The sequence below is a fragment of the Bombina bombina genome, chromosome 6 (assembly GCF_027579735.1).
Source record: "Bombina bombina isolate aBomBom1 chromosome 6, aBomBom1.pri, whole genome shotgun sequence".
In the NCBI taxonomy this organism is placed as follows: Eukaryota; Metazoa; Chordata; class Amphibia; order Anura; family Bombinatoridae; genus Bombina; species Bombina bombina.
In genome coordinates, this window is record NC_069504.1 from 600865293 (window position 1) to 600888302 (window position 23010).

General features: G+C 41.3%; 1 protein-coding gene across 1 annotated transcript in view; it reads right to left on the bottom strand.

Annotated features, from left to right (window-relative positions):
- LRRK1 (leucine rich repeat kinase 1) overlaps positions 1–23010 on the bottom strand; it is a 395700-nt gene that overhangs the window by 183604 nt on the left and 189086 nt on the right. The window contains exons 7-9 of the mRNA XM_053717594.1: positions 18274–18500; positions 17470–17594; positions 8809–8972 (exon numbers count right to left, since the gene is read on the bottom strand). Coding sequence (XP_053573569.1) covers positions 8809–8972; positions 17470–17594; positions 18274–18500 — 516 coding nt within the window. The remainder of the gene's footprint in view (positions 1–8808; positions 8973–17469; positions 17595–18273; positions 18501–23010) is intronic.

The following is a 23010-nucleotide window of genomic DNA, read 5'->3' on the forward strand; positions in this document are numbered from 1 at the left end:
TTAGGTATACCTAAGGTTCATTCACTTATTTGTTGTACTTTTCTTATATGACTCAGAACTTGTTTTTAACTATATAGTATTTGATCTTAAATACTTTTTTAGGATCTCCACATTGTTAACCTGAGTTGCAATATTGTCATTGGTTGGTGCAATAGTATTTTCATCAGTCAATTGTCATTTATTTGTGCAATATCAAAACGGATATCAGTCTGTGCAACTTTATACATTATTTTATTGGTTTATTTTATTGATTTATTGGTTTATTGTTGTGTAATATCATGGATCCATGAATTTTAGCTATTGTAATATTAATTTCTAATATCCTTGTATAATAAATAATACTATCCTTGCCTTAACATATATTAGGCGCTCCTTAGCATCTTTCCTACAACCTTTGTCCCCTGCGCTTCCCTGAATACACAACAAATAAGGATGAAGTCTGTCTGAACTCCTTTGTGGCCTGAAGATAAAACGTCAACGCCCGAACCACGTCTAGATTATGAAGTAACCTCTCCTTCGAAGAAAAAGGGTTAGGATACAAAGAAGGAACTATTTCCTGATTGATGTTACAACTCACCACCTTGGAAAGGAATCCCAATCCAGTGTGAAGAACAGCCTTATCGGCATGAAAAACCAAGTAGGGAGGCTCACATTGCAAGGCCGCCAACTCAGAGACCCTGTGCGCCGATGCAATAGCCAGTAATAAAAAGACTCTCCATGAAAGAACCTTAATGTCAAGTGCATGCATAGGCTCAAACCGAGCCCTCTGCAAGACCATAAGAACCAAGTTTAAGCTCCATGGAGGAGCTGGATTCCTGAAAACAGGCCTGATCCTAACCAGAGCCTGAACAAAGGACTGAATGTCAGGAAGCTGGATAAGGGCAAAAGACCCTTATCCAGACCGTCCTGGAGAAAGGCCAAAATCCTGGATACCCTAACCTTGTGCCAGGGATATCCTCTTTCCTCACACCAGGACAAATAGGTCCTCCATACCTTGTGGTAGATGCGTTGAGTGACCGGCTTCCTGGCCTGAATGAGAGTGTCAATCACATTCTCCGAAAATCCTCTCTTGGCTAAGACTAGTCGTTCAATCTCCACGCAGTCAGCCTCAGAGAATCTAGATTTTGTTGTAGAAAGGAACCTTGAACCAGCAGATCCCTGTGACAAGGTAACTTCCACGGCAGAGATGACATCGCCACCAGATCCACAAACCACATCCTCCACGGCCACGACAGAGCAATCAGAATAGCAGAAGCTTGCTTGATGTGGGCTACTACCCAAGGTAGAAGAGGTAACAGTGGAAATAAGTAAATTAGGTTGAAGTCCCAGGGTACCGCCAAGGCATCTATCAGTTCTACCTGGGGATTCCTGGATCGTGACCCATATCCGGGTAGCTTGCAATTGAGTTTGGACGCCATGAGATTTATCTCCAGCGTTCCCCATCTGCTGCAGATTTCTGCGAACATCTCGGGATAGAGGGACCCTTGGCCTGGATAAAACGTCTGTCTGCTCAGAAAATCCGCTTCCCAGTTGTCCACACCTGGAATGTGGATCGCTGAGAGCGAACAATTGTGAGTCTCCGCCCACTCCAGAATCCAAGATACTTCCCTCATAGCTAGGGAGCTTCTCGTCCCCCCCTGATGGTTTATGTAAGCCACCGAGGTAATGTTGTCCAACTGGAATCTGATGAATCAGAACAACCCCAGAAGGGGCCAAGCCCTCAGAGCGTTGAATATCGCTTGAAGTTCCAAAATATTTATCGTAGACTCGATTCTTCTTGAGTCCATCTGCCCTGTGCCCTTCTGGCATCCCAAACAGCTCCCCATCCTGATAGACTTGTATCCGTGGTCACAATCTCCCAGGATGGTCTCAAAAAGGATGTCCCCTGAGACAACTGCCCCGTTCAGGTCCACCAAGATAGGGACTCCCTCACCGGTCTGTTTAGAGATATCTGTTGAGACAGATCCGAATGATCGCCGTTCCATTGTCTCAACATGCACAGCTGTAGAGGTCTCAGATGGAACCTGGCAAAAGTAATTACATCTATGCTGGATACCATGAGTCTGATCACCTCCAAGCACCTGGCGACAGATTTCCCAGAGGATGTCTAAATAGCTAGACAGTTGGACGCAAGCTTGCAGCGTCTCTGATCTGTCAAAAATATCTTCATGGCTGAAGAATCTATTATCGTACCCAGGAATTCCACCCTGTTGCTGGGGACCAATGAACTCTTTCCTTCGTTTATCTTTCACCCGTGGGACCGAAGGAAAAGAGCTCTCGAGTGATCCTCCGCAAGACTGTAGGACAGAGCCTGGACCAGGATATCGTCTAGATAAGGTGCCACTGAAATTCCTCTGGCTCTCGCTACTGCGAGAAGAGCTCCCAGAACCTTTGTGAAGACTCTTGGGGCAGATGCCAGACCAAACGGAAGGGCCACAAACTGGAACTGCTGGTCCAGGAAGGCAAATCTTAGAAACCTGAAGTGAATTGGAACGTGAAAGTAAGCGTCATTCAGGTCTATAGTCGTCATGAATTGCCCCTCTTGAACTAGGGGCAAAATTGACCTGATCATCTCCATCTTGAACGACGGAACTGACAAGAATTTGTTTAGGGCCCTTAGGTCCAGAATTGGACGGAACGTGCCCTCCTTCTTTGGGACCACGAAAAGGTTTGAATAATACCCCAGGCCTCTTTCTGCCGGAGGAACTGGGACGATTACTCCGAGAGATGAGAGATCCCTCACACACCCCAGGAAGGCGTCTATCTTTTCTGGTCTTAAAGATGCTTGACAGGAGGAATCTGCCTCTGGGTGGATAAGACTTGAAACCTATCTTGTAACCCTGGGATACAACCTACAGAACCTCGAGAACCCAAGGGTCTATAACGTCTCTTCTCCAGGCCTCAGCAAAAAGAGATAGTCTGCCCCCTACATGATCCGAAGATGGACCGGGGGCCACCCCTTCATGGCAACTTTGATTCAGTGGGCTTCTTATTCTTCTTGGACATGTTCCAAGAGATCTTGGAAGCCAGCTAACTCTTGGAACAAGTCCAAGCAGAATAAGAAGCCCACTGAATCAAAGTTGGCATGAAGGGGTGGCCCCCTACATGATCCGAAGATGGACCGGGGGCCACCCCTTCATGCCAACTTTGATTCAGTGGGCTTCTTATTCTGCTTGGACTTGTTCCAAGAGTTAGCTGGCTTCCAAGATGGGGAAACCAGACGTGGACTCCTTGCCCAGTGTGCTTAGAGGAATGTGGCTGCACCTCACTGACGAGGCCCATAGGAGGCCGAAACGATCGTCTGGGGTTGTCATGTTCCTTATTCAGAGGAGAATTGCCTGGTATTTCGGGGCTGGACTGACCTTACTTGGCGGGATCAGACTGATATACTTCAGGAAAGTGTTCTTCTGTGAAAAGCACACTGGTCTAAAAGAGGCTGCTTCCGGGTGGTAAATCGCCATAGAACAAGCCACTGAGCTGTTGTTCGTTCCTGGTAGAGCGCTTCTCTCTTTGTATGCAAATTATTATGACCCTGGGGAAGTCTCCCTATGGGTGATGGGGGAAACCAGACGTGGACTCCTTGCCCAGTGTGCTTAGAGGAATGTGGCTGCACCTCACTGACGAGGCCCATAGGAGGCCGAAACGATCGTCTGGGGTTGTCATGTTCCTTGTTCAGAGGAGAATTGCCTGGTATTTCGGGGCTGGACTGACCTTACTTGGCGGGATCAGACTGATATACTTCAGGAAAGTTTTCTTCTGTGAAAAGCACACTGGTCTAAAAGAGGCTGCTTCCGGGTGGTAAATCGCCATAGAACAAGCCACTGAGCTGTTGTTCGTTCCTGGTAGAGCGCTCAAATTGTTCCAAGAGTTAGCTGGCTTCCAAGATCTCTTGGATTGCTCCGATTCCGCGGCAGGCAGCTGGCGCTGAGACTTGTCCGCACAAAAGGGACGAAAAGTAAATCCTTTAGGTTTGGCCTTCTTATCCTGAGGCAAGAAGGCACCCTTGACACTCATGACCGTAGATATGATAGAACCCAGGCCCGGGCCAAACAAAACCTTCCCCTTGAATGGGAAGGAAGGCAGGGGAGACTTAGAACTCATGTCCGCAGAGCACGACTTAGCCACAGAGCCCTGCGGGCTAAAACAGAAACACCTGACGTCTTAGCATTCAGGCGAATAATCTGCATCACAAATGAACAAATGCACCACTCTTAAGGCCTTGATTCGTTCTAAAATTTAATCGAGAGGAGTCTCCACCTCGACCATAGCTGATAGAGAGTCACACCAGTAGGTAGCTGCACTAGCGACCGCCGCCGCCAGTTGAAACACGAACCTCGAGAGTTGGAACATCTTCCGCAGCATGGACTCCATCTTTTTATCCATGGGTTCCTTGAAAGAGGGACTATCCTCTAGCGGAATAGTTGTTCTCTTCGCAAGCGTGGAGATAGCACCATCCACCTTAGGGACAGTTCCCCACAGTTTAAGCTGCACGTCCGGAAAGGGGAAAAGCTTTTTAAAAGAAGAAGAGGGGGAAAAGGGCAATCCAAGTTTCTCCCATTCATTCTTAATGTTAGCCATTTTGACTGGAACCGGGAAGAAGGTTCCTTTGGTAGCTTTGATTCCGGAACCTCCAATGTAGCAAGCACCTCTTTCAACAGAAAGCGCAAATGCTCCATTTTAAATTTGAAATCTGGCTCCTACGCGGACAGAAGGCCTAGACTAGCCGATTCCGACCCAGAAGCGACATCCTTCGATAAGTCAGAGTTGTCCTCCTCAGCGGATAATCTGTCTGAGACATCCAGAGGAGTCGAAGACCTCTGGGACAGATAGCAGTGCCGTACCTTCCGCTTGCACTTAGTAGGGCGAGGCATTGCATTAATGGTCGCAGAAACCGTCGTGTTAATTAATCGGCGAAGTCTGGAGGCCAAAGGACCACTCCCGCAGGAGGATTAGTAAGGCCCTTGGGAACTGCTTGTGTAATCAGAGATGATTGCAGGGAACGCACCTCGTGGGGCGGGGAGCCCTCAGAGGTGGACGGCTCAGTCGTACTAAATACCTTATTCTTTTTGGAAATAGCAATATTGTCAAAGCATGTGGAACAGAGTTGCGTAGGTAGTTCAACTATAACCTCCTCACAATATACACAGTTAATAGGTTTAGATAAAAAGGGAGTATCCTCTAACATATCAGAGTCCTCCATAGCTTGCACCTTTATTACGGACTTGATCAAAAATAAATGGCACCTTTATAGCCCAATGGCCAGGGCACTCACCACCTCCTATGACTCGGAATAGAAAAAACAGCTTTCGTCTCCTTCGAACGCAGGTCGAGAAAGAGGAAGTTGCAGAGGCCACACCCGGTCACATGGAGTGCCATGCAGGACTGCCCCTGCACTCGACAGAAGGACGTGCAAAAAAAACCTGCCTCAATCTCTAGCTAATGAACTGTGTTCCACACTGACAGAGCCTCATCTCACACACATGCAGTAGAAAAACACAATAAACAATATTATGCATAATAATATCCCCCCTGTTCAACAGCCCCCTTCCGAGGGTATTACCCTAGATTCTATAAAGATAAAAGGAGCCACACTGTGACCCTGTCTTCTTGCATTATCAATAAATAAATAAATAAATAAAGGAAACAATCTTACCAGAATCAACGCTGTGGAATAGGAACACGGCCCTTCAAGTGTCACAGCGTAGTAGCATTGCTCCTGACATGGACTTGAGAGAAGAAAAGCAGGCAGCGAAACTCGTCAACGCTGATTACTAAAGGAGCTGTTAAACTGAGTCGGGATGGTTTCGCAGAAAGACTCTCCCTGCATCTCCGGACTCTAATATTCATCCATGCTCTCACTGAGAGGCTGACAGGACTTAAAACTCCAGTCCCATTTCAAAGAGTACTACCCTCCATAAGAGACTACTCCAAATCTTCTGACACTTCTCTGCAAACCTTCTGTGACGAAAAGCAAAGAATGAATGGGGGATGAGGGGAGTGGGGGAGGTATTTAAGCCTTTGGCTGGGGTGTCTTTGCTTCCTCCTGGTGGCCAGGTTCTTATTTCCCACAAGTAATGAATGAAGCAGTGGACTCTCCTCCCATTAAGATGGAAAGAGAGGAATTAGAGGAAAGAGAGAAAAAGAAAGAGAGAAAGGAGAGAGAGAAAGAGATGAAGGAGAGGAAGGAGAGAAAATATATATATATATATATATATATATAGATAGATAGATAGATAGATAGATAGAGAGAGAGAGAGAGAGAGAGAGAGAGAAAGAGAGAGAGGAAGGAGAGAGAAAAAGAAGAGAAAGAAAGAGAGGAATGAGAGTTAGGAGAGAGCGAAAGAGATGAAGGAGAGAGCGAAAGAGTTGAAGGAGAGAGCGAAAGAGATGAAGGAGAGAGAAAAAGAAGAAAGAGAGAAATGAGAGGAAGGAGAGAAAGAGATGAAGGAGAGAGAAAGAAGAGAAAGAAAGAGGAATGAGAGGAGACATGGAGAGATACATGAGAGGGAATATGGACGTATAAACATTACACTATGTGCACATGCTATATCACATTGACATTCTTACCACACTTTCTAATAAGATCATTATCTAACTTTGTAACAAGGATGGATTGAACCAATAATTTAGTATTTTAGCATAAAATACCTGCAGGACACTTTTATAGACTGGTAATCAAAATGGGTGGCAACGTTTTTCTTTTCCTCTACCTTAGCAACATACATGCAGTGACACCATCCTTATTCATAATACATACTCCCTAACCGCACTTATCAGATGTTTTAGGAGTTTATGCAAACTTATTTTGGCATTATTATTTCAGATGATTTGTAGTTTGGTAAACAAAGCAGCTGCTCAACAGGTAAAGTCAGCAGGATGGCTGGTTGTACATGAGTTGATACTAGGTGCACAAACAGTAATGCATCTGTAAACTGAGTACATACTAAGTCATGCACATTCATATGCACACTGGAATACAAACTCTAACGCCAGTAAGGAAATCTGTACACACTGGTAAATTAAAAGCAATCAAGCAGACTAAACATTGATATAGACAGAGTTCCACAGAAATCTTCACAGTTAGACATTTATTTATTTATAAAATATTTTACCAGGAAGGATACATTGAGATTTCTCTCGTTTTCAAGTATGTCCTGGACATAAAATATTAAGAGATAGAATGGCAATGTACCATATTACAGCTAGACAATGAGAAAGAGCTACACAAGAATAGCCATTTGCTTTAAACATACTGGCCTAGATTACAAGTGGAGTGTAAACATGGTGAGCTACCATCGCTAGAGCACAATCCATAGCGCTCCTCTTTTTACTTCCATATTGCAAGTGGAAAGTAAAATTTTAGCGCTTGAGTAAAAGCTTTAGATGAGCTAACATCTGGAGGTCAGACAGTGCACCATGCTATATATATTGTACCAAAACACCGTCAGATATATAGAAATATGTATTTATGAATAAATAGAACATATTCTTCTATGTGAAGAACATTGGAATGTGAAATATTCATATTTTCATGTCGGGTAAGTGCACTTGAGAATATGCGATCAGGTTTGCATGCAACTAGGGTGTTAGGGTTTTCTTCCCACTTTTGATGCTCTATTAACTTCTATGGGGGAATAAGTTATCACGCATGTGATATTGTAAATTTGGCTTTTTACGCTCGTCGGCGGAGTGCGCGAGAAAAAAATGTTTACTTTCAACTTAATATGAGCGTATAACGACCTGCAAAAAAAGCTTACTTCTATTACAGTTAACGCTCGAGTGGGAATGCTGAATAGCGCTAACAAATTAACTGTTGACATGCTTGTAAAATATTATATCATACTTTACTAGGTGATATTTAAGTCCACATTTTTACTTGCTATGCGCTGTTGCAACCAAACATTAAAGGGACATAAATGTGCTATAAAAAAAAACTCTAGTTTGTTAGAACATTTTTGCACTATTGCTTGTATGTAATTTTGTTTTTAACCTGGGAAAATAGATTAAAAACATAGTTGAAGTCAGATCCAGTGCAGCAAATGCACTACTGGGAGCTAGCTAATTACATCTGGTGGGCCAATGGCAAAAGGCCTCCAATCACCAACTAGATTCCAAGAATACATTGCTACTGCTAAGCACATGCTTAGTAATATATGGTGCCTCAAAAAGTGTGCACATAAAAAGACTGTGCACAATTCGATAGTAGAAGTAAATTGGAAAGTCTCTTAAAACTGTATGATCTATCTGAATCATGAAAGTTTAATTTTGAGTTTAGTGTCCCTATTATTTTATACAGCCAAATCAACATTTACATTATTAAAATATAAAAATATTTTATACACATACAGTAATTAGGAAGGTGAATAAACATCAAAACTAAATATTACATTTCTATATACTGGATACTTTAATAGACAACAAACTAGTTTTGTTCATGGTAATGTCAAACTAGTGTTGATAGAAAAAGCTAAATAATTTAGAATTAGAGTATCTATAGGAATAAAATAACAAGTGAATCACATGCACCTGACATAAGTGAAGATTTCCTATTAGTCAGGAAGATCAAGCCTCTATATAAAGTAGCATGAGAAAACATGATAGGCAATGCCAGCAAGTAGTGTTACTCTGACAATCAGAGACTGCTGAGTTTGTATGTGAATTAAAATATTGCCATTGGAAGCAAATTCATTATGTCAATCCAATCTGGATTCAATATAACGCCATTCTGTGTGACTATGCCAGGTTCTATTTGTTTAAATAACCATGTAGAGGGTGCGTGTAACTATATTTTCCCACTATAAGACTCACCAGGGGACAGGCCCAGGGATCCGGGAACTGTTTCAATCTATTTCCAGAGACATTCAGACTCCGCAGGGCTTTGAAGCAGTGAAAAAGGCTGGTGGGAAGATCAGAAATCCTGTTATCAGACACATCCAGATCCTGTAGCCTCCGCAAACCAATCCAGTTGATCCCTGGAGAAAGCAGATAGGTACAGATTCTACAATACACCAGATATATGCTGATTTTACAGTACAGGAGAGAGTTTCAGAAAGGTTTGTTCCAAAAAAAAAAACACAAGAAAATTCATTTACTGATGGACAAATAGGATAAGTTTTGTTACTCTGTGGGACCTTTAAAAATAGTTGCTGAGATCGGGACAAAGGCCTCATTATATATTCCAAAACTATACTCAAAAAGTCAGACTTATACAATGACAAAGATCTGTAAAAAACTTCTATTGTTAAATTCGCTATGTTCTCGTGGTATTCTTTGCTGGAGCACTGCATGGCAGAAAAACACTACTGCCACCTAGTGCTCATGCAAATGTATGACAAAATGTACAGCAAAGCAGAAAGAAGACACGTGTGAATACTAAATTACTCATGAAATTGTAGAAAATTGTTAAAATGATTCTTTCAAAAATATAGTCATATAGTACTCCAGACACATGCATGATCCTGAGCCTACCGACCTTTCAACAAAGGATACAAAAGAACAAAGTAAATATGATACAAGTAGAAGGAAAAGGTTTTAAAATCGCATCCTCTATATGTACCATGAAAGAAACATTTTGGATATCCTGTTCCTTTAAAGAGAGGATAAAATACAGGCTTGCATGTTAGTAACTAGTTTATGATTTATTTCCCAGAGGCTCATATTGATTTATGGTACCCTTAGTAACTGATCTCATTAGATATGAGATCATATTCTTACCCTTTTAACTATTTGTTATTTGCAGCAGTCTAGCAGTTACAGATGCCTATGTGTAAAGGCCCTAATGCAGCTCTACATCATTTTTAGAATCTTTTTTTCTAATGGGGCAAGAATTAAAGGGATATGAAACTTTCATAAATAAGATAGAGTATGCAATTTTAAGAAACTTTCTAATTTACTCCTATTGTCAATGTTTCTTCATTCTCTTGGTATTTTTATTTGAAAAAGCAGGAATGAAAGCTTAGGAGACGACCCACTTTTGGTTCAGCACATGGTTAGTGTTTGCTGATTGGTGGCTACATTTAGCCACCAATCAGCAATTGCAACCCAGGTGCTAAACCAAAAATGGGCCGGCTCTTGAAGGGACAGTCTACACCTATAGCAACATAACATCAAACCATAGATTGTGTTCCGATTAGTTAACTCACCCCCACTACCATAATGAGTCCTCTACACCAACTGAGTTATTCAAATTAAAAAGTTAGATTTCTATTGTTAGAAATGGCCGTCTAGCTCCTCCTATAAACGACATCATAGACTCTCTTATTTTCAATGCTCCAAACAAAAGTTGATCACCGGTTAAAAATCTGTCTCGCGCTTTCGTATTTTCGCGCATGCACAGCAGCATAGGAACCAAAAAAACAGAACTCAAACATATAGCTATTTAGAGTGTAAGTATAGAGTGAAGCAGCGATCAAATTCATTAATATGTTGTTGGTTTTTTGCGGAGGCTGTAGGTTCCAGATGCGCGGACGGACTTCCGGTTACACAAAACACTAAAGATGTGCAGGCGTGTTAGGAGGCTCATTATGTCACTTTGTGCTACATGCAAGAGTATGAGCTAACTTAAGAACAGGAACAAGGTAGGAGGAGAAGGGATTGGGCGGAGTTTGTCGGCCATTTCTAACGTCCGAAATCAAACTTCTTATTTCTAATAACTCGCTTTGTGTAGCAGACTCGTTAGGGTAGAGGGGGTGAGTTAAGAGAATCGGAACACGATCTATGGTTTGAAATGATGTTGCTATAGGTGTAGACTGTCCCTTTAAGCTTACATTCCTACTTTTTATATAAAGATTCCAAGAGAACAAAGAAAAATTGATAATAGGAGTAAATTAGAAAGTTGCTTAAAATTGCATGCTCTATCTGATTTATTAAATGTTGTGTTTCAAGTCTCTTTAACAAAAAATAAATAAAAACATTTTATAAGTTTTATTTTACTAAAAAAAACAGAATTTATGTTTACCTGATAAATTACTTTCTCCAACGGTGTGTCCGGTCCACGGCGTCATCCTTACTTGTGGGATATTCTCTTCCCCAACAGGAAATGGCAAAGAGCCCAGCAAAGCTGGTCACATGATCCCTCCTAGGCTCCGCCTACCCCAGTCATTCGACCGACGTTAAGGAGGAATATTTGCATAGGAGAAACCATATGGTACCGTGGTGACTGTAGTTAAAAAAATAAATTATCAGACCTGATTAAAAAACCAGGGCGGGCCGTGGACCGGACACACCGTTGGAGAAAGTAATTTATCAGGTAAACATAAATTCTGTTTTCTCCAACATAGGTGTGTCCGGTCCACGGCGTCATCCTTACTTGTGGGAACCAATACCAAAGCTTTAGGACACGGATGAAGGGAGGGAGCAAATCAGGTCACCTAAATGGAAGGCACCACGGCTTGCAAAACCTTTCTCCCAAAAATAGCCTCAGAAGAAGCAAAAGTATCAAACTTGTAAAATTTGGTAAAAGTGTGCAGTGAAGACCAAGTCGCTGCCCTACATATCTGATCAACAGAAGCCTCGTTCTTGAAGGCCCATGTGGAAGCCACAGCCCTAGTGGAATGAGCTGTGATTCTTTCGGGAGGCTGCCGTCCGGCAGTCTCGTAAGCCAATCTGATGATGCTTTTAATCCAAAAAGAGAGAGAGGTAGAAGTTGCTTTTTGACCTCTCCTTTTACCGGAATAAACAACAAACAAGGAAGATGTTTGTCTAAAATCCTTTGTAGCATCTAAATAGAATTTTAGAGCGCGAACAACATCCAAATTGTGCAACAAACGTTCCTTCTTTGAAACTGGTTTCGGACACAGAGAAGGTACGATAATCTCCTGGTTAATGTTTTTGTTAGAAACAACTTTTGGAAGAAAACCAGGTTTAGTACGTAAAACCACCTTATCTGCATGGAACACCAGATAAGGAGGAGAACACTGCAGAGCAGATAATTCTGAAACTCTTCTGGCAGAAGAAATTGCAACTAAAAACAAAACTTTCCAAGATAATAACTTAATATCAACGGAATGCAAGGGTTCAAACGGAACCCCCTGAAGAACTGAAAGAACTAAATTGAGACTCCAAGGAGGAGTCAAAGGTTTGTAAACAGGCTTAATTCTAACCAGAGCCTGAACAAAGGCTTGAACATCTGGCACAGCAGCCAGTTTTTTGTGAAGTAACACCGACAAGGCAGAAATCTGTCCCTTCAGGGAACTTGCAGATAATCCTTTTTCCAATCCTTCTTGAAGGAAGGATAGAATCCTAGGAATCTTAACCTTGTCCCAAGGGAATCCTTTAGATTCACACCAACAGATATATTTTTTCCAAATTTTGTGGTAAATCTTTCTAGTTACAGGCTTTCTGGCCTGAACAAGAGTATCGATAACAGAATCTGAGAACCCTCGCTTCGATAAAATCAAGCGTTCAATCTCCAAGCAGTCAGCTGGAGTGAAACCAGATTCGGATGTTCGAACGGACCCTGAACAAGAAGGTCTCGTCTCAAAGGTAGCTTCCAAGGTGGAGCCGATGACATATTCACCAGATCTGCATACCAAGTCCTGCGTGGCCACGCAGGAGCTATCAAGATCACCGACGCCCTCTCCTGATTGATCCTGGCTACCAGCCTGGGGATGAGAGGAAACGGCGGGAACACATAGGCTAGTTTGAAGGTCCAAGGTGCTACTAGTGCATCCACTAGAGCCGCCTTGGGATCCCTGGATCTGGACCCGTAGCAAGGAACTTTGAAGTTCTGACGAGAGGCCATCAGATCCATGTCTGGAATGCCCCACAGCTGAGTGGCTTGGGCAAAGATTTCCGGATGGAGTTCCCACTCCCCCGGATGCAATGTCTGACGACTCAGAAAATCCGCTTCCCAATTTTCCACTCCTGGGATGTGGATAGCAGACAGGTGGCAGGAGTGAGACTCCGCCCATAGAATGATTTTGGTCACTTCTTCCATCGCTAGGGAACTCCTTGTTCCCCCCTGATGGTTGATGTACGCAACAGTTGTCATGTTGTCTGATTGAAACCGTATGAACTTGGCCCTCGCTAGCTGAGGCCAAGCCTTGAGAGCATTGAATATCGCTCTCAGTTCCAGAATATTTATCGGTAGAAGAGATTCTTCCCGAGACCAAAGACCCTGAGCTTTCAGGGATCCCCAGACCGCGCCCCAGCCCATCAGACTGGCGTCGGTCGTGACAATGACCCACTCTGGTCTGCGGAATGTCATCCCTTGTGACAGGTTGTCCAGGGACAGCCACCAACGGAGTGAGTCTCTGGTCCTCTGATTTACTTGTATCTTCGGAGACAAGTCTGTATAGTCCCCATTCCACTGACTGAGCATGCACAGTTGTAATGGTCTTAGATGAATGCGCGCAAAAGGAACTATGTCCATTGCCGCTACCATCAACCCGATCACTTCCATGCACTGAGCTATGGAAGGAAGAGGAACGGAATGAAGTATTCGACAAGAGTCTAGAAGTTTTGTTTTTCTGGCCTCTGTCAGAAAAATCCTCATTTCTAAGGAGTCTATTATTGTTCCCAGGAAGGGAACCCTTGTTGACGGGGATAGAGAACTCTTTTCCACGTTCACTTTCCATCCGTGAGATCTGAGAAAGGCCAGGACAATGTCCGTGTGAGCCCTTGCTTGAGGAAGGGACGACGCTTGAATCAGAATGTCGTCCAAGTAAGGTACTACAGCAATGCCCCTTGGTCTTAGCATAGCTAGAAGGGACCCTAGTACCTTTGTGAAAATCCTTGGAGCAGTGGCTAATCCGAAAGGAAGCGCCACGAACTGGTAATGTTTGTCCAGGAATGCGAACCTTAGGAACCGATGATGTTCCTTGTGGATAGGAATATGTAGATACGCATCCTTTAAATCCACCGTGGTCATGAATTGACCTTCCTGGATGGAAGGAAGAATAGTTCGAATGGTTTCCATCTTGAACGATGGAACCTTGAGAAACTTGTTTAAGATCTTGAGATCTAAGATTGGTCTGAACGTTCCCTCTTTTTTGGGAACTATGAACAGATTGGAGTAGAACCCCATCCCTTGTTCTCTTAATGGAACAGGATGAATCACTCCCATTTTTGACAGGTCTTCTACACAATGTAAGAATGCCTGTCTTTTTATGTGGTCTGAAGACAACTGAGACCTGTGGAACCTCCCCCTTGGGGGAAGTCCCTTGAATTCCAGAAGATAACCTTGGGAGACTATTTCTAGCGCCCAAGGATCCAGAACATCTCTTGCCCAAGCCTGAGCGAAGAGAGAGAGTCTGCCCCCCACCAGATCCGGTCCCGGATCGGGGGCCAACATTTCATGCAGTCTTGGTAGCAGTGGCAGGTTTCTTGGCCTGCTTTCCCTTGTTCCAGCCTTGCATTGGTCTCCAAGCTGGCTTGGCTTGAGAAGTATTACCCTCTTGCTTAGAGGACGTAGCACCTTGGGCTGGTCCGTTTCTACGAAAGGGACGAAAATTAGGTTTATTTTTTGCCTTGAAAGGCCGATCCTGAGGAAGGGCGTGGCCCTTACCCCCAGTGATATCAGAGATAATCTCTTTCAAGTCAGGGCCAAACAGCGTTTTCCCCTTGAAAGGAATGTTAAGTAGCTTGTTCTTGGAAGACGCATCAGCCGACCAAGATTTCAACCAAAGCGCTCTGCGCGCCACAACAGCAAACCCAGAATTCTTAGCCGCTAACCTAGCCAATTGCAAAGTGGCGTCTAGGGTGAAAGAATTAGCCAATTTGAGAGCATTGATTCTGTCCATAATCTCCTCAAAAGGAGGAGAATCACTATCGACCGCCTTTATCAGATCATCGAACCAGAAACATGCGGCTGTAGCGACAGGGACAATGCATGAAATTGGTTGTAGAAGGTAACCTTGCTGAACAAACATCTTTTTAAGCAAACCTTCTAATTTTTTATCCATAGGATCTTTGAAAGCACAACTATCCTCTATGGGTATAGTGGTGCGTTTGTTTAAAGTGGAAACCGCTCCCTCGACCTTGGGGACTGTCTGCCATAAGTCCTTTCTGGGGTCGACCATAGGAAACAATTTTTTAAACATGGGGGGAGGGACGAAAGGAATACCGGGCCTTTCCCATTCTTTATTAACAATGTCCGCCACCCGCTTGGGTATAGGAAAAGCTTCTGGGAGCCCCGGCACCTCTAGGAACTTGTCCATTTTACATAGTTTCTCTGGGATGACCAACTTGTCACAATCATCCAGAGTGGATAATACCTCCTTAAGCAGAATGCGGAGATGTTCCAACTTAAATTTAAATGCAATCACATCAGGTTCAGCCTGTTGAGAAATGTTCCCTGAATCAGTAATTTCTCCCTCAGACAAAACCTCCCTGGCCCCATCAGACTGGGTTAGGGGCCCTTCAGAAATATTAATATCAGCGTCGTCATGCTCTTCAGTATCTAAAACAGAGCAGCCGCGCTTACGCTGACAAGTGTTCATTTTGGCTAAAATGTTTTTGACAGAATTATCCATTACAGCCGTTAATTGTTGCATAGTAAGGAGTATTGGCGCGCTAGATGTACTAGGGGCCTCCTGAGTGGGCAAGACTCGTGTAGACGAAGGAGGGAATGATGCAGTACCATGCTTACTCCCCTCACTTGAGGAATCATCTTGGGCATCATTGTCATTATCACATAAATCACATTTATTTAAATGAATAGGAATTCTGGCTTCCCCACATTCAGAACACAGTCTATCTGGTAGTTCAGACATGTTAAACAGGCATAAACTTGATAACAAAGTACAAAAACGTTTTAAAATAAAACCGTTACTGTCACTTTAAATTTTAAACTGAACACACTTTATTACTGCAATTGCGAAAAAACATGAAGGAATTGTTCAAAATTCACCAAATTTTCACCACAGTGTCTTAAAGCCTTAAAAGTATTGCACACCAAATTTGGAAGCTTTAACCCTTAAAATAACGGAACCGGAGCCGTTTTAAACTTTAACCCCTTTACAGTCCCTGGTATCTGCTTTGCTGAGACCCAACCAAGCCCAAAGGGGAATACGATACCAAATGACGCCTTCAGAAAGTCTTTTCTAAGTATCAGAGCTCCTCTCACATGCGACTGCATGCCATGCCTCTCAAAAACAAGTGCGCCACACCGGCGCGAAAATGAGGCTCTGCTTATGCTTTGGGAAAGCCCCTAAGGAATAAGGTGTCTAATACAGTGCCTGCTGATATTATTATATCAAAATACCCAGATAAAATGATTCCTCAAGGCTAAATATGTGTTAATAATGAATCGATTTAGCCCAGAAAAAGTCTACAGTCTTAATAAGCCCTTGTGAAGCCCTTATTTACAATCGTAATAAACATGGCTTACCGGATCCCATAGGGAAAATGACAGCTTCCAGCATTACATCGTCTTGTTAGAATGTGTCATACCTCAAGCAGCAAGAGGCTGCACACTGTTCCCCCAACTGAAGTTAATTGCTCTCAACAGTCCTGTGTGGAACAGCCATGGATTTTAGTTACGGTTGCTAAAATCATTTTCCTCATACAAACAGAAATCTTCATCTCTTTTCTGTTTCTGAGTAAATAGTACATACCAGCACTATTTCAAAATAACAAACTCTTGATTGAATAATAAAAACTACAGTTAAACACTAAAAAACTCTAAGCCATCTCCGTGGAGATGTTGCCTGTACAACGGCAAAGAGAATGACTAGGGTAGGCGGAGCCTAGGAGGGATCATGTGACCAGCTTTGCTGGGCTCTTTGCCATTTCCTGTTGGGGAAGAGAATATCCCACAAGTAAGGATGACGCCGTGGACCGGACACACCTATGTTGGAGAAAGAATGTTAACCCCGTCTTTTAACCATGCCACACTTTGGCTGCTTTCTTTCATAGCCAATCAGAATCAGCAACAATGTCTAAAAGGGGACAGGATTAGGAAGCTCAGTTATAAGGGTCAGTAAAGTCAAAATTAAACTTTTCATAATTCACTCTTTTAGGGAATGCAATTTTAAACAACTTTACTGTTTACCTCTATTATTAAATTAGCTTTGCTCTCTTGGTATCTTTTGTTGAACGGTGTAACTGTATAGGTTCAGAAGCAGCAATGTACTACTGGGAGCTACCTGTACATATAAGTCTCTTGTCATTGGCTCACCCAATGTGCTCAGTAAGCTCCCAGTAGTGAATGCTGCTCCTTCAACAAAAGATAACGACAATTATGTAAATTAGATAATAAAAGTGAATTAGAAAGTTGTTTAAAATTGTATGTTTTATCTGGAACATAAGAAAATGTTTGGTTTCATGTCCCTCCTGGGTAAGTCTGCATATATACAATGGTTATTATTATTTTGTTTTTCTAAAATAGCATCTTTGACAGTTTAGTCTCTTTTAGCCTCACTTCCATGTCTTTACCTTACATTATCTTACATAATATGTGAGGAGTCTTATAATGTGTTAGTGTTATGCAACATCCTGTACAATACAAACAGCAGTAGTAAAACTAACCATCTTCTTTAAACAGACTGACAATGTAGTTTTTGGATGCACAAATTCTCTCAAGTGTTCTCAAATGGAGAAATCCGGTGGGGAGACAGGTCAGCTTATTACCAGAGACATCAACTTCTAGCAACCTAAAGAGAAACATCATGATTAGAGGAAAAGGGCAACTACTAATCGGTCACCTAATAGTCTTTAGGTGGAACTCACAGGTTTATATTACCAGAATAATAACAGTAGTTGTAATACAAAAGGACTTATTGAATATACAAAAACAACGTTTCAGGTCACTGTCTGATCTCTCATCAGGACACAAATATACTAAAAGTAAATCTAAAAATACCCAAACATAACAATTTTTTTTATCTATAATATTTGTGTATATTTCTTTCAACTCTTGAAGCTATTTTTATTAATCACATAGTGGGCACACAGTTACGTTATATCAATGTCTTATCTTTATACGCTGGCTAACTTGCTGGCTATATGAAATGCATTACTATTTCTATCAGACAGATACAGGGAGCGGACGATATGGATGGAAATCAACTCCCACCTTTCTAGTAAAGTAAGCACATAATTTATTTATTTTTTTATACACAATGATATTATTAGAAGTTGTTTGCATGTTTTTCCTTTAAACTAATATGTTTATTGATTTTTCTTGAGGTTTTGTTTCTATCACAGTATAACAGACACAAATATGCACAAACATGCTCATACTGTATACATGCAGCATGGCCTATATGCATATTGCTAAATTAACTATAAATGATGACACTACTGATCAGCTTGGAGTGAGGAAGATCTAACCTGGAGCATATAATTTCTTCGGAGCTTTGCACACTTGGCAGCTCACACAGCTGGTTGTCGCTCAGGTTTAGTTTCTGCAAGTTTAGGAGCCCCCAGGGAACCACGGATGGAAGTGAGGCAAGACAGTTAGAGGAGATATCCAGCTCTTTTATCTGACAGGAAATATCAATGAACCAGTCTAGATCAACCCAAGGCAACCGGAGGCTAGCCCACCTCACGCAAACGCTCTGTAGGGAGACACAGCATTTGCTTTTGTTACTAAGCCATCAGCATTTATGCATAAATATTATCTGTTAGGAAAAAAAGAATGGCCCTAGAAAAATGAAACTTTTATTTATTACCTTTTTTTGTGTGTGAATAACTTATCACACACACTATTTATATAATACCATGAAAATAAATGAAAATATGCAATCTAAATAAAAAAATTTAAAAAACGACAATATATTTAATCCTTTTAGTAATGAGCTATTCTTCACCAAATGCTGAAACCGGTTTTTATACTATTGCCCTTGTTGCATTTAAACATCACTTTAAAGGGACACTGAACCCAATTTTTTTCTTTTGTGATTCAGATAGAGCATGACATTTTAAGCAACTTTCTAATTTACTCCCGTTATCAAATTTTCTTTATTCTCTTGGTATCTTTATTTGAAATGCAAGAATGTAAGTTTAGATGCCGGCCCATTTTTTTGTGAACAACCTGGGTTGTCCTTGCTGATTGGTGGATAAATTGATCCACCAATAAAACAAAGTGCTGTCCAGAGTCTGAACCAAAAAAAAAAAAAGCATAGATGCCTTCTTTTTCAAATAAAGATAACAAGAGAACGAAGAAAAATTGATAATAGGAGTAAATTAGAAAGTTGCTTAAAATTGCATGCTCTATCTGAATCACAAAAGAAAAAAATTGGGTTCAGTGTCTCTTTAAGTGTTTTTACCTATACTGATTATATACTGTATTTCAGGCAGATCCAGAACCAGAATTAAAAAAAAAAGGATTCGATGCCATTTTTATAGCACACCTAGTAAAATAAATGTGTGAGACATTCTTTTCTAAATATTGCAAACATGCACCAATTTACATCAACATTTAGGTCTGTATGCTACCTATGATTTCCAATAAAAGGAAGCAATTGAAAAATTAGATGATATTGTTCTATCCATAACATATACAGTAAGTTAAAGGCGGGGGCCTTTTTTGTGGGGGTACTCACCGGCACCTCTGTCATCTCATAACAGGTAATATTTGTAATTGTTATGTAAATACTAGTTTTCACAGAGGGGGCTGCAAAATATATTAAGCATTGCAAATAAATTTGGTTTTCTCAAAGTTACTGAGCACAATATATCAATCAAAAAATCAGCGAGTAGCGGCACCTTTAAAAAAAAATAAAAAAAAAATAAATCACATAAAACTCTGATTTCAGAGATATTGTATGCATTGAATGGACGGATCTCACAGGGCATCCCAAACACAATATCACTCATTTGAAAGAGGAGAACTGCCTTTTCCTATAAAGGGTCTCACATACTTCTATATGTATTGGGGGAGCTTACCTAACTCCCATTATTATTTCACATGTATAATGCAATCAGGTGATCACAGCTGCCATAATAATCATCCTGACCCCTCATTTAAAAGTGGTAACTTTACTGCTTCATTTGACCCATTGTGGTTCTTATAAGGGAGTGACAGGTCTCTTGAACCCAGGGCACCCTAAACAATACCTAATAAATAGATCATGGCTACCCTAAAAGCAATCACTGTGTGTATGTGGTGTATCCTGACTCAAAAACATAGGGCCCCTTTGGAGTCCCAATCACCATACTATAAATAGGTAGATTAGAACTATTTGTATGACAATCATCTACACAAGACACATACACGAGACTTCTAATTGGAAAGAAGGCACTTATGTTTCTCTGTGCAGCTCTAAGGGGGAGATAGGAATGCAAAAGAGCCCATCTGTCCCTCAGAAAATCACTCTGCGATACTTAGTTACGCAGATGATCACTCACCATTACTACAGTAATCCCCTGTAAGTTAAAGGACCTATGAACCCTCATCCAAAAGAGAGTCACTTTCAAATGAGAGGTCTCATAAACAGATAAGGGTGAAGAAAGGGTTTCTGAAATAACCTCTTCCCCATTCAAATATATGTGCTCTGGTGTCCAGGAGGGCATCTAATCACTGTTCCCTAGTGATCAGCCAAATAATTAAGGAACAAATGACTTTGCTTTTGTCTGTCTGTAATACATGCTTTAGATGCCTGCTTTCCCCTTATTACAGTTCACCTAATGTCTTGTGTCTTTTCTTTGAAATGATATGTCCCTAATTGTGGTGCTTGGGCAGAAAAATAGCAGCACCCCTACCAAGAGCAAAGAGAAACCACCTCTGCTTTTGAGATCTTCCTCACTGCATTCAACATCATCATGAATTACATTGTCACCCAGTGATGCATATTATCAAAGGGCACAGCTGGTTCCTTGTCATTTAGAACCTAGACTACAAGCAAGCCGTGCAATACTCAAGGCAGTTTACACAGCTTGCAAAAGGCAAGTCATGCAGAGCACATCTGAGTAAAATATTAGAAAATTAAATAAAACATTAGGCAAACCAGTGTTCTAAATATCATTTTGGTGGATACAACGTGGGGTAACATAATTAAATGGGATCTGTTAGAGAACTTAGAGAAATGATGGTCTAATAAGCTGCTCCTACCACTTACACCTATATTTACTGTATATGGGCTGAATGAGAACTATATATCAAGCACTGATATTTTAGGGAATTGATGATGAAGTGAAAACAGCAAAACAGACAGACATGGTTACAAATATACATTTATAGACTGTGAGTAAAATAAGGAAGCACAAAACCAAAGATTTCTGCCAGGATATCAGGGACTTTCCGTGAGGTTGTAGTTTCCTTAAACTATGCTGCATTTTAGTGCAGAAGAATCTATCAAAATATACAATTGTCAATCATACTCCCATTGCTTGCCACTCAAAATAACTTAAACAAAAGACTAATGGCTCAACAGAATAGTTTGATCAAGAGAAGGGGGGGGGGGGGTTAAAGGGTCTCTGTTCATAGAAATTAAAAAACACTAGTGTCACAAATATCTCAGGATTCGGCTGCTAAGGAGTTAACTTTGTGTAGCTTGCACTCAAAACAATTATTTGTTTTCAAGAAGAATTGTGCTTGTATTTTCTTTGAAGTGCCAGAACCCCCTAAATAGCCACCAAATGTTAGTGTGTATGCATTGGGTCATAAAGTCACTGAAACTCTTAGTCACAGAGATACACAGGATAAGGTTTATGGCTTAAGCTGTCAATAGAATGCATGATGCAAAACAGGCCCTTCATTACAAAAACTGACCAGGTCACTGACAGGACATTGGTATATTATGTACATATGTGGGTTAAAAGTGTTATACCCTTACAGGCAGGTAAATATGACAACCTATGGCATATTTGATATCAAACCGAGTTTCCCAATAAACCTAAAAGGTTCTAGACATGTAAATATAGAAATTTCTTACCTAGCAGAAAATATACTGGATTGTATAATTTCAGGCAAGAAATTAGTCTATTGAAGGTCCTAAAGACAGGGGGGTTTCTTAGCCCGCCCAGGAGGGTGTGGTTAAGCAACATGATCTCTGAAAAGTAGGTTTAAGAATCTTATTTCTCAACAATAAGATTGTCATTCTTACAAGGGGAGCTGCTGTACAGAAGTAAGGAGCCATCATTTTCATGCCAGACCCTGGCGCATATCTTGAAGACTAGGAAAGTATTCAATTCTGTTTTTCTCCTTTTTATTTTAAAATACTGTTTGCGTGTGTAATTTAATTTGTAACAACTTTTTATTAATAATGCATTGTGCATAATATTTTTGGCATAATAAATAATTCCTTTATTAAGTTTGGCCTTTGTCTAATAATTGAACCACGTTACTGAAAGGACTGGAATATTAGAACTGTATAATTTTAGGTTATTTTCTGCTAAATTGTATTTCTAGAGTTAAGGTGTAAAGTCTGGGGTTTTCCTTAAGATTTTCCCTTTAATAAATTTTAAGTGGTGGCAGCATCTGAGCTATAGGATTGATGGTTTAGTGTGGGTGACATTAAAAGGGAGTTTAGGGCATTTCTCTTACGTCTAGTACAGACTAGGGAGTGGGATTAACTCTTGCACCCACTAAACTGAATCACAAGCTTGCCTGGTGTGGCTAGATTGTGACCTGTTGGTGACAGAAAAGGGGGCTGAAAACCCTTTCTGTGCCAAATAAGTGACTGGCGCAGGGTTGGATAACCTTGGGTCGTCACAAATTGGTGGGCAGCGGTGTAGATCATTTTTTTTATTATTAGATTTTAGTGCTTGTGGATTTGCTAGTGTGAAAATCCCGGTACTAAAAGAAATTGTTTCTTACAATTTCCAAAGGCTAAAACTCAGTGCATTATATAGTCACAAATTGCAAACAGTCCCCTTCCCTATTCTCTGTTTTTCTTTTCTATTTTATTTTTGCTATGGAGGCATACGAGCAGCGATCTAGAGAGGCACTTATACTCCTATGCCAGGAGCGGGATATTCCAATACGTTCAAAGAACAAAGATTCACTAATACAAGCTCTTGTTGAATATGATAACAGCCAAATCACACCAGTTGAAGTCTCAGGAGAGATGTCTGCAGCTGTGGGCGGTGATTCATCAGGATCTGGGGATCCATTGGACTGTTATT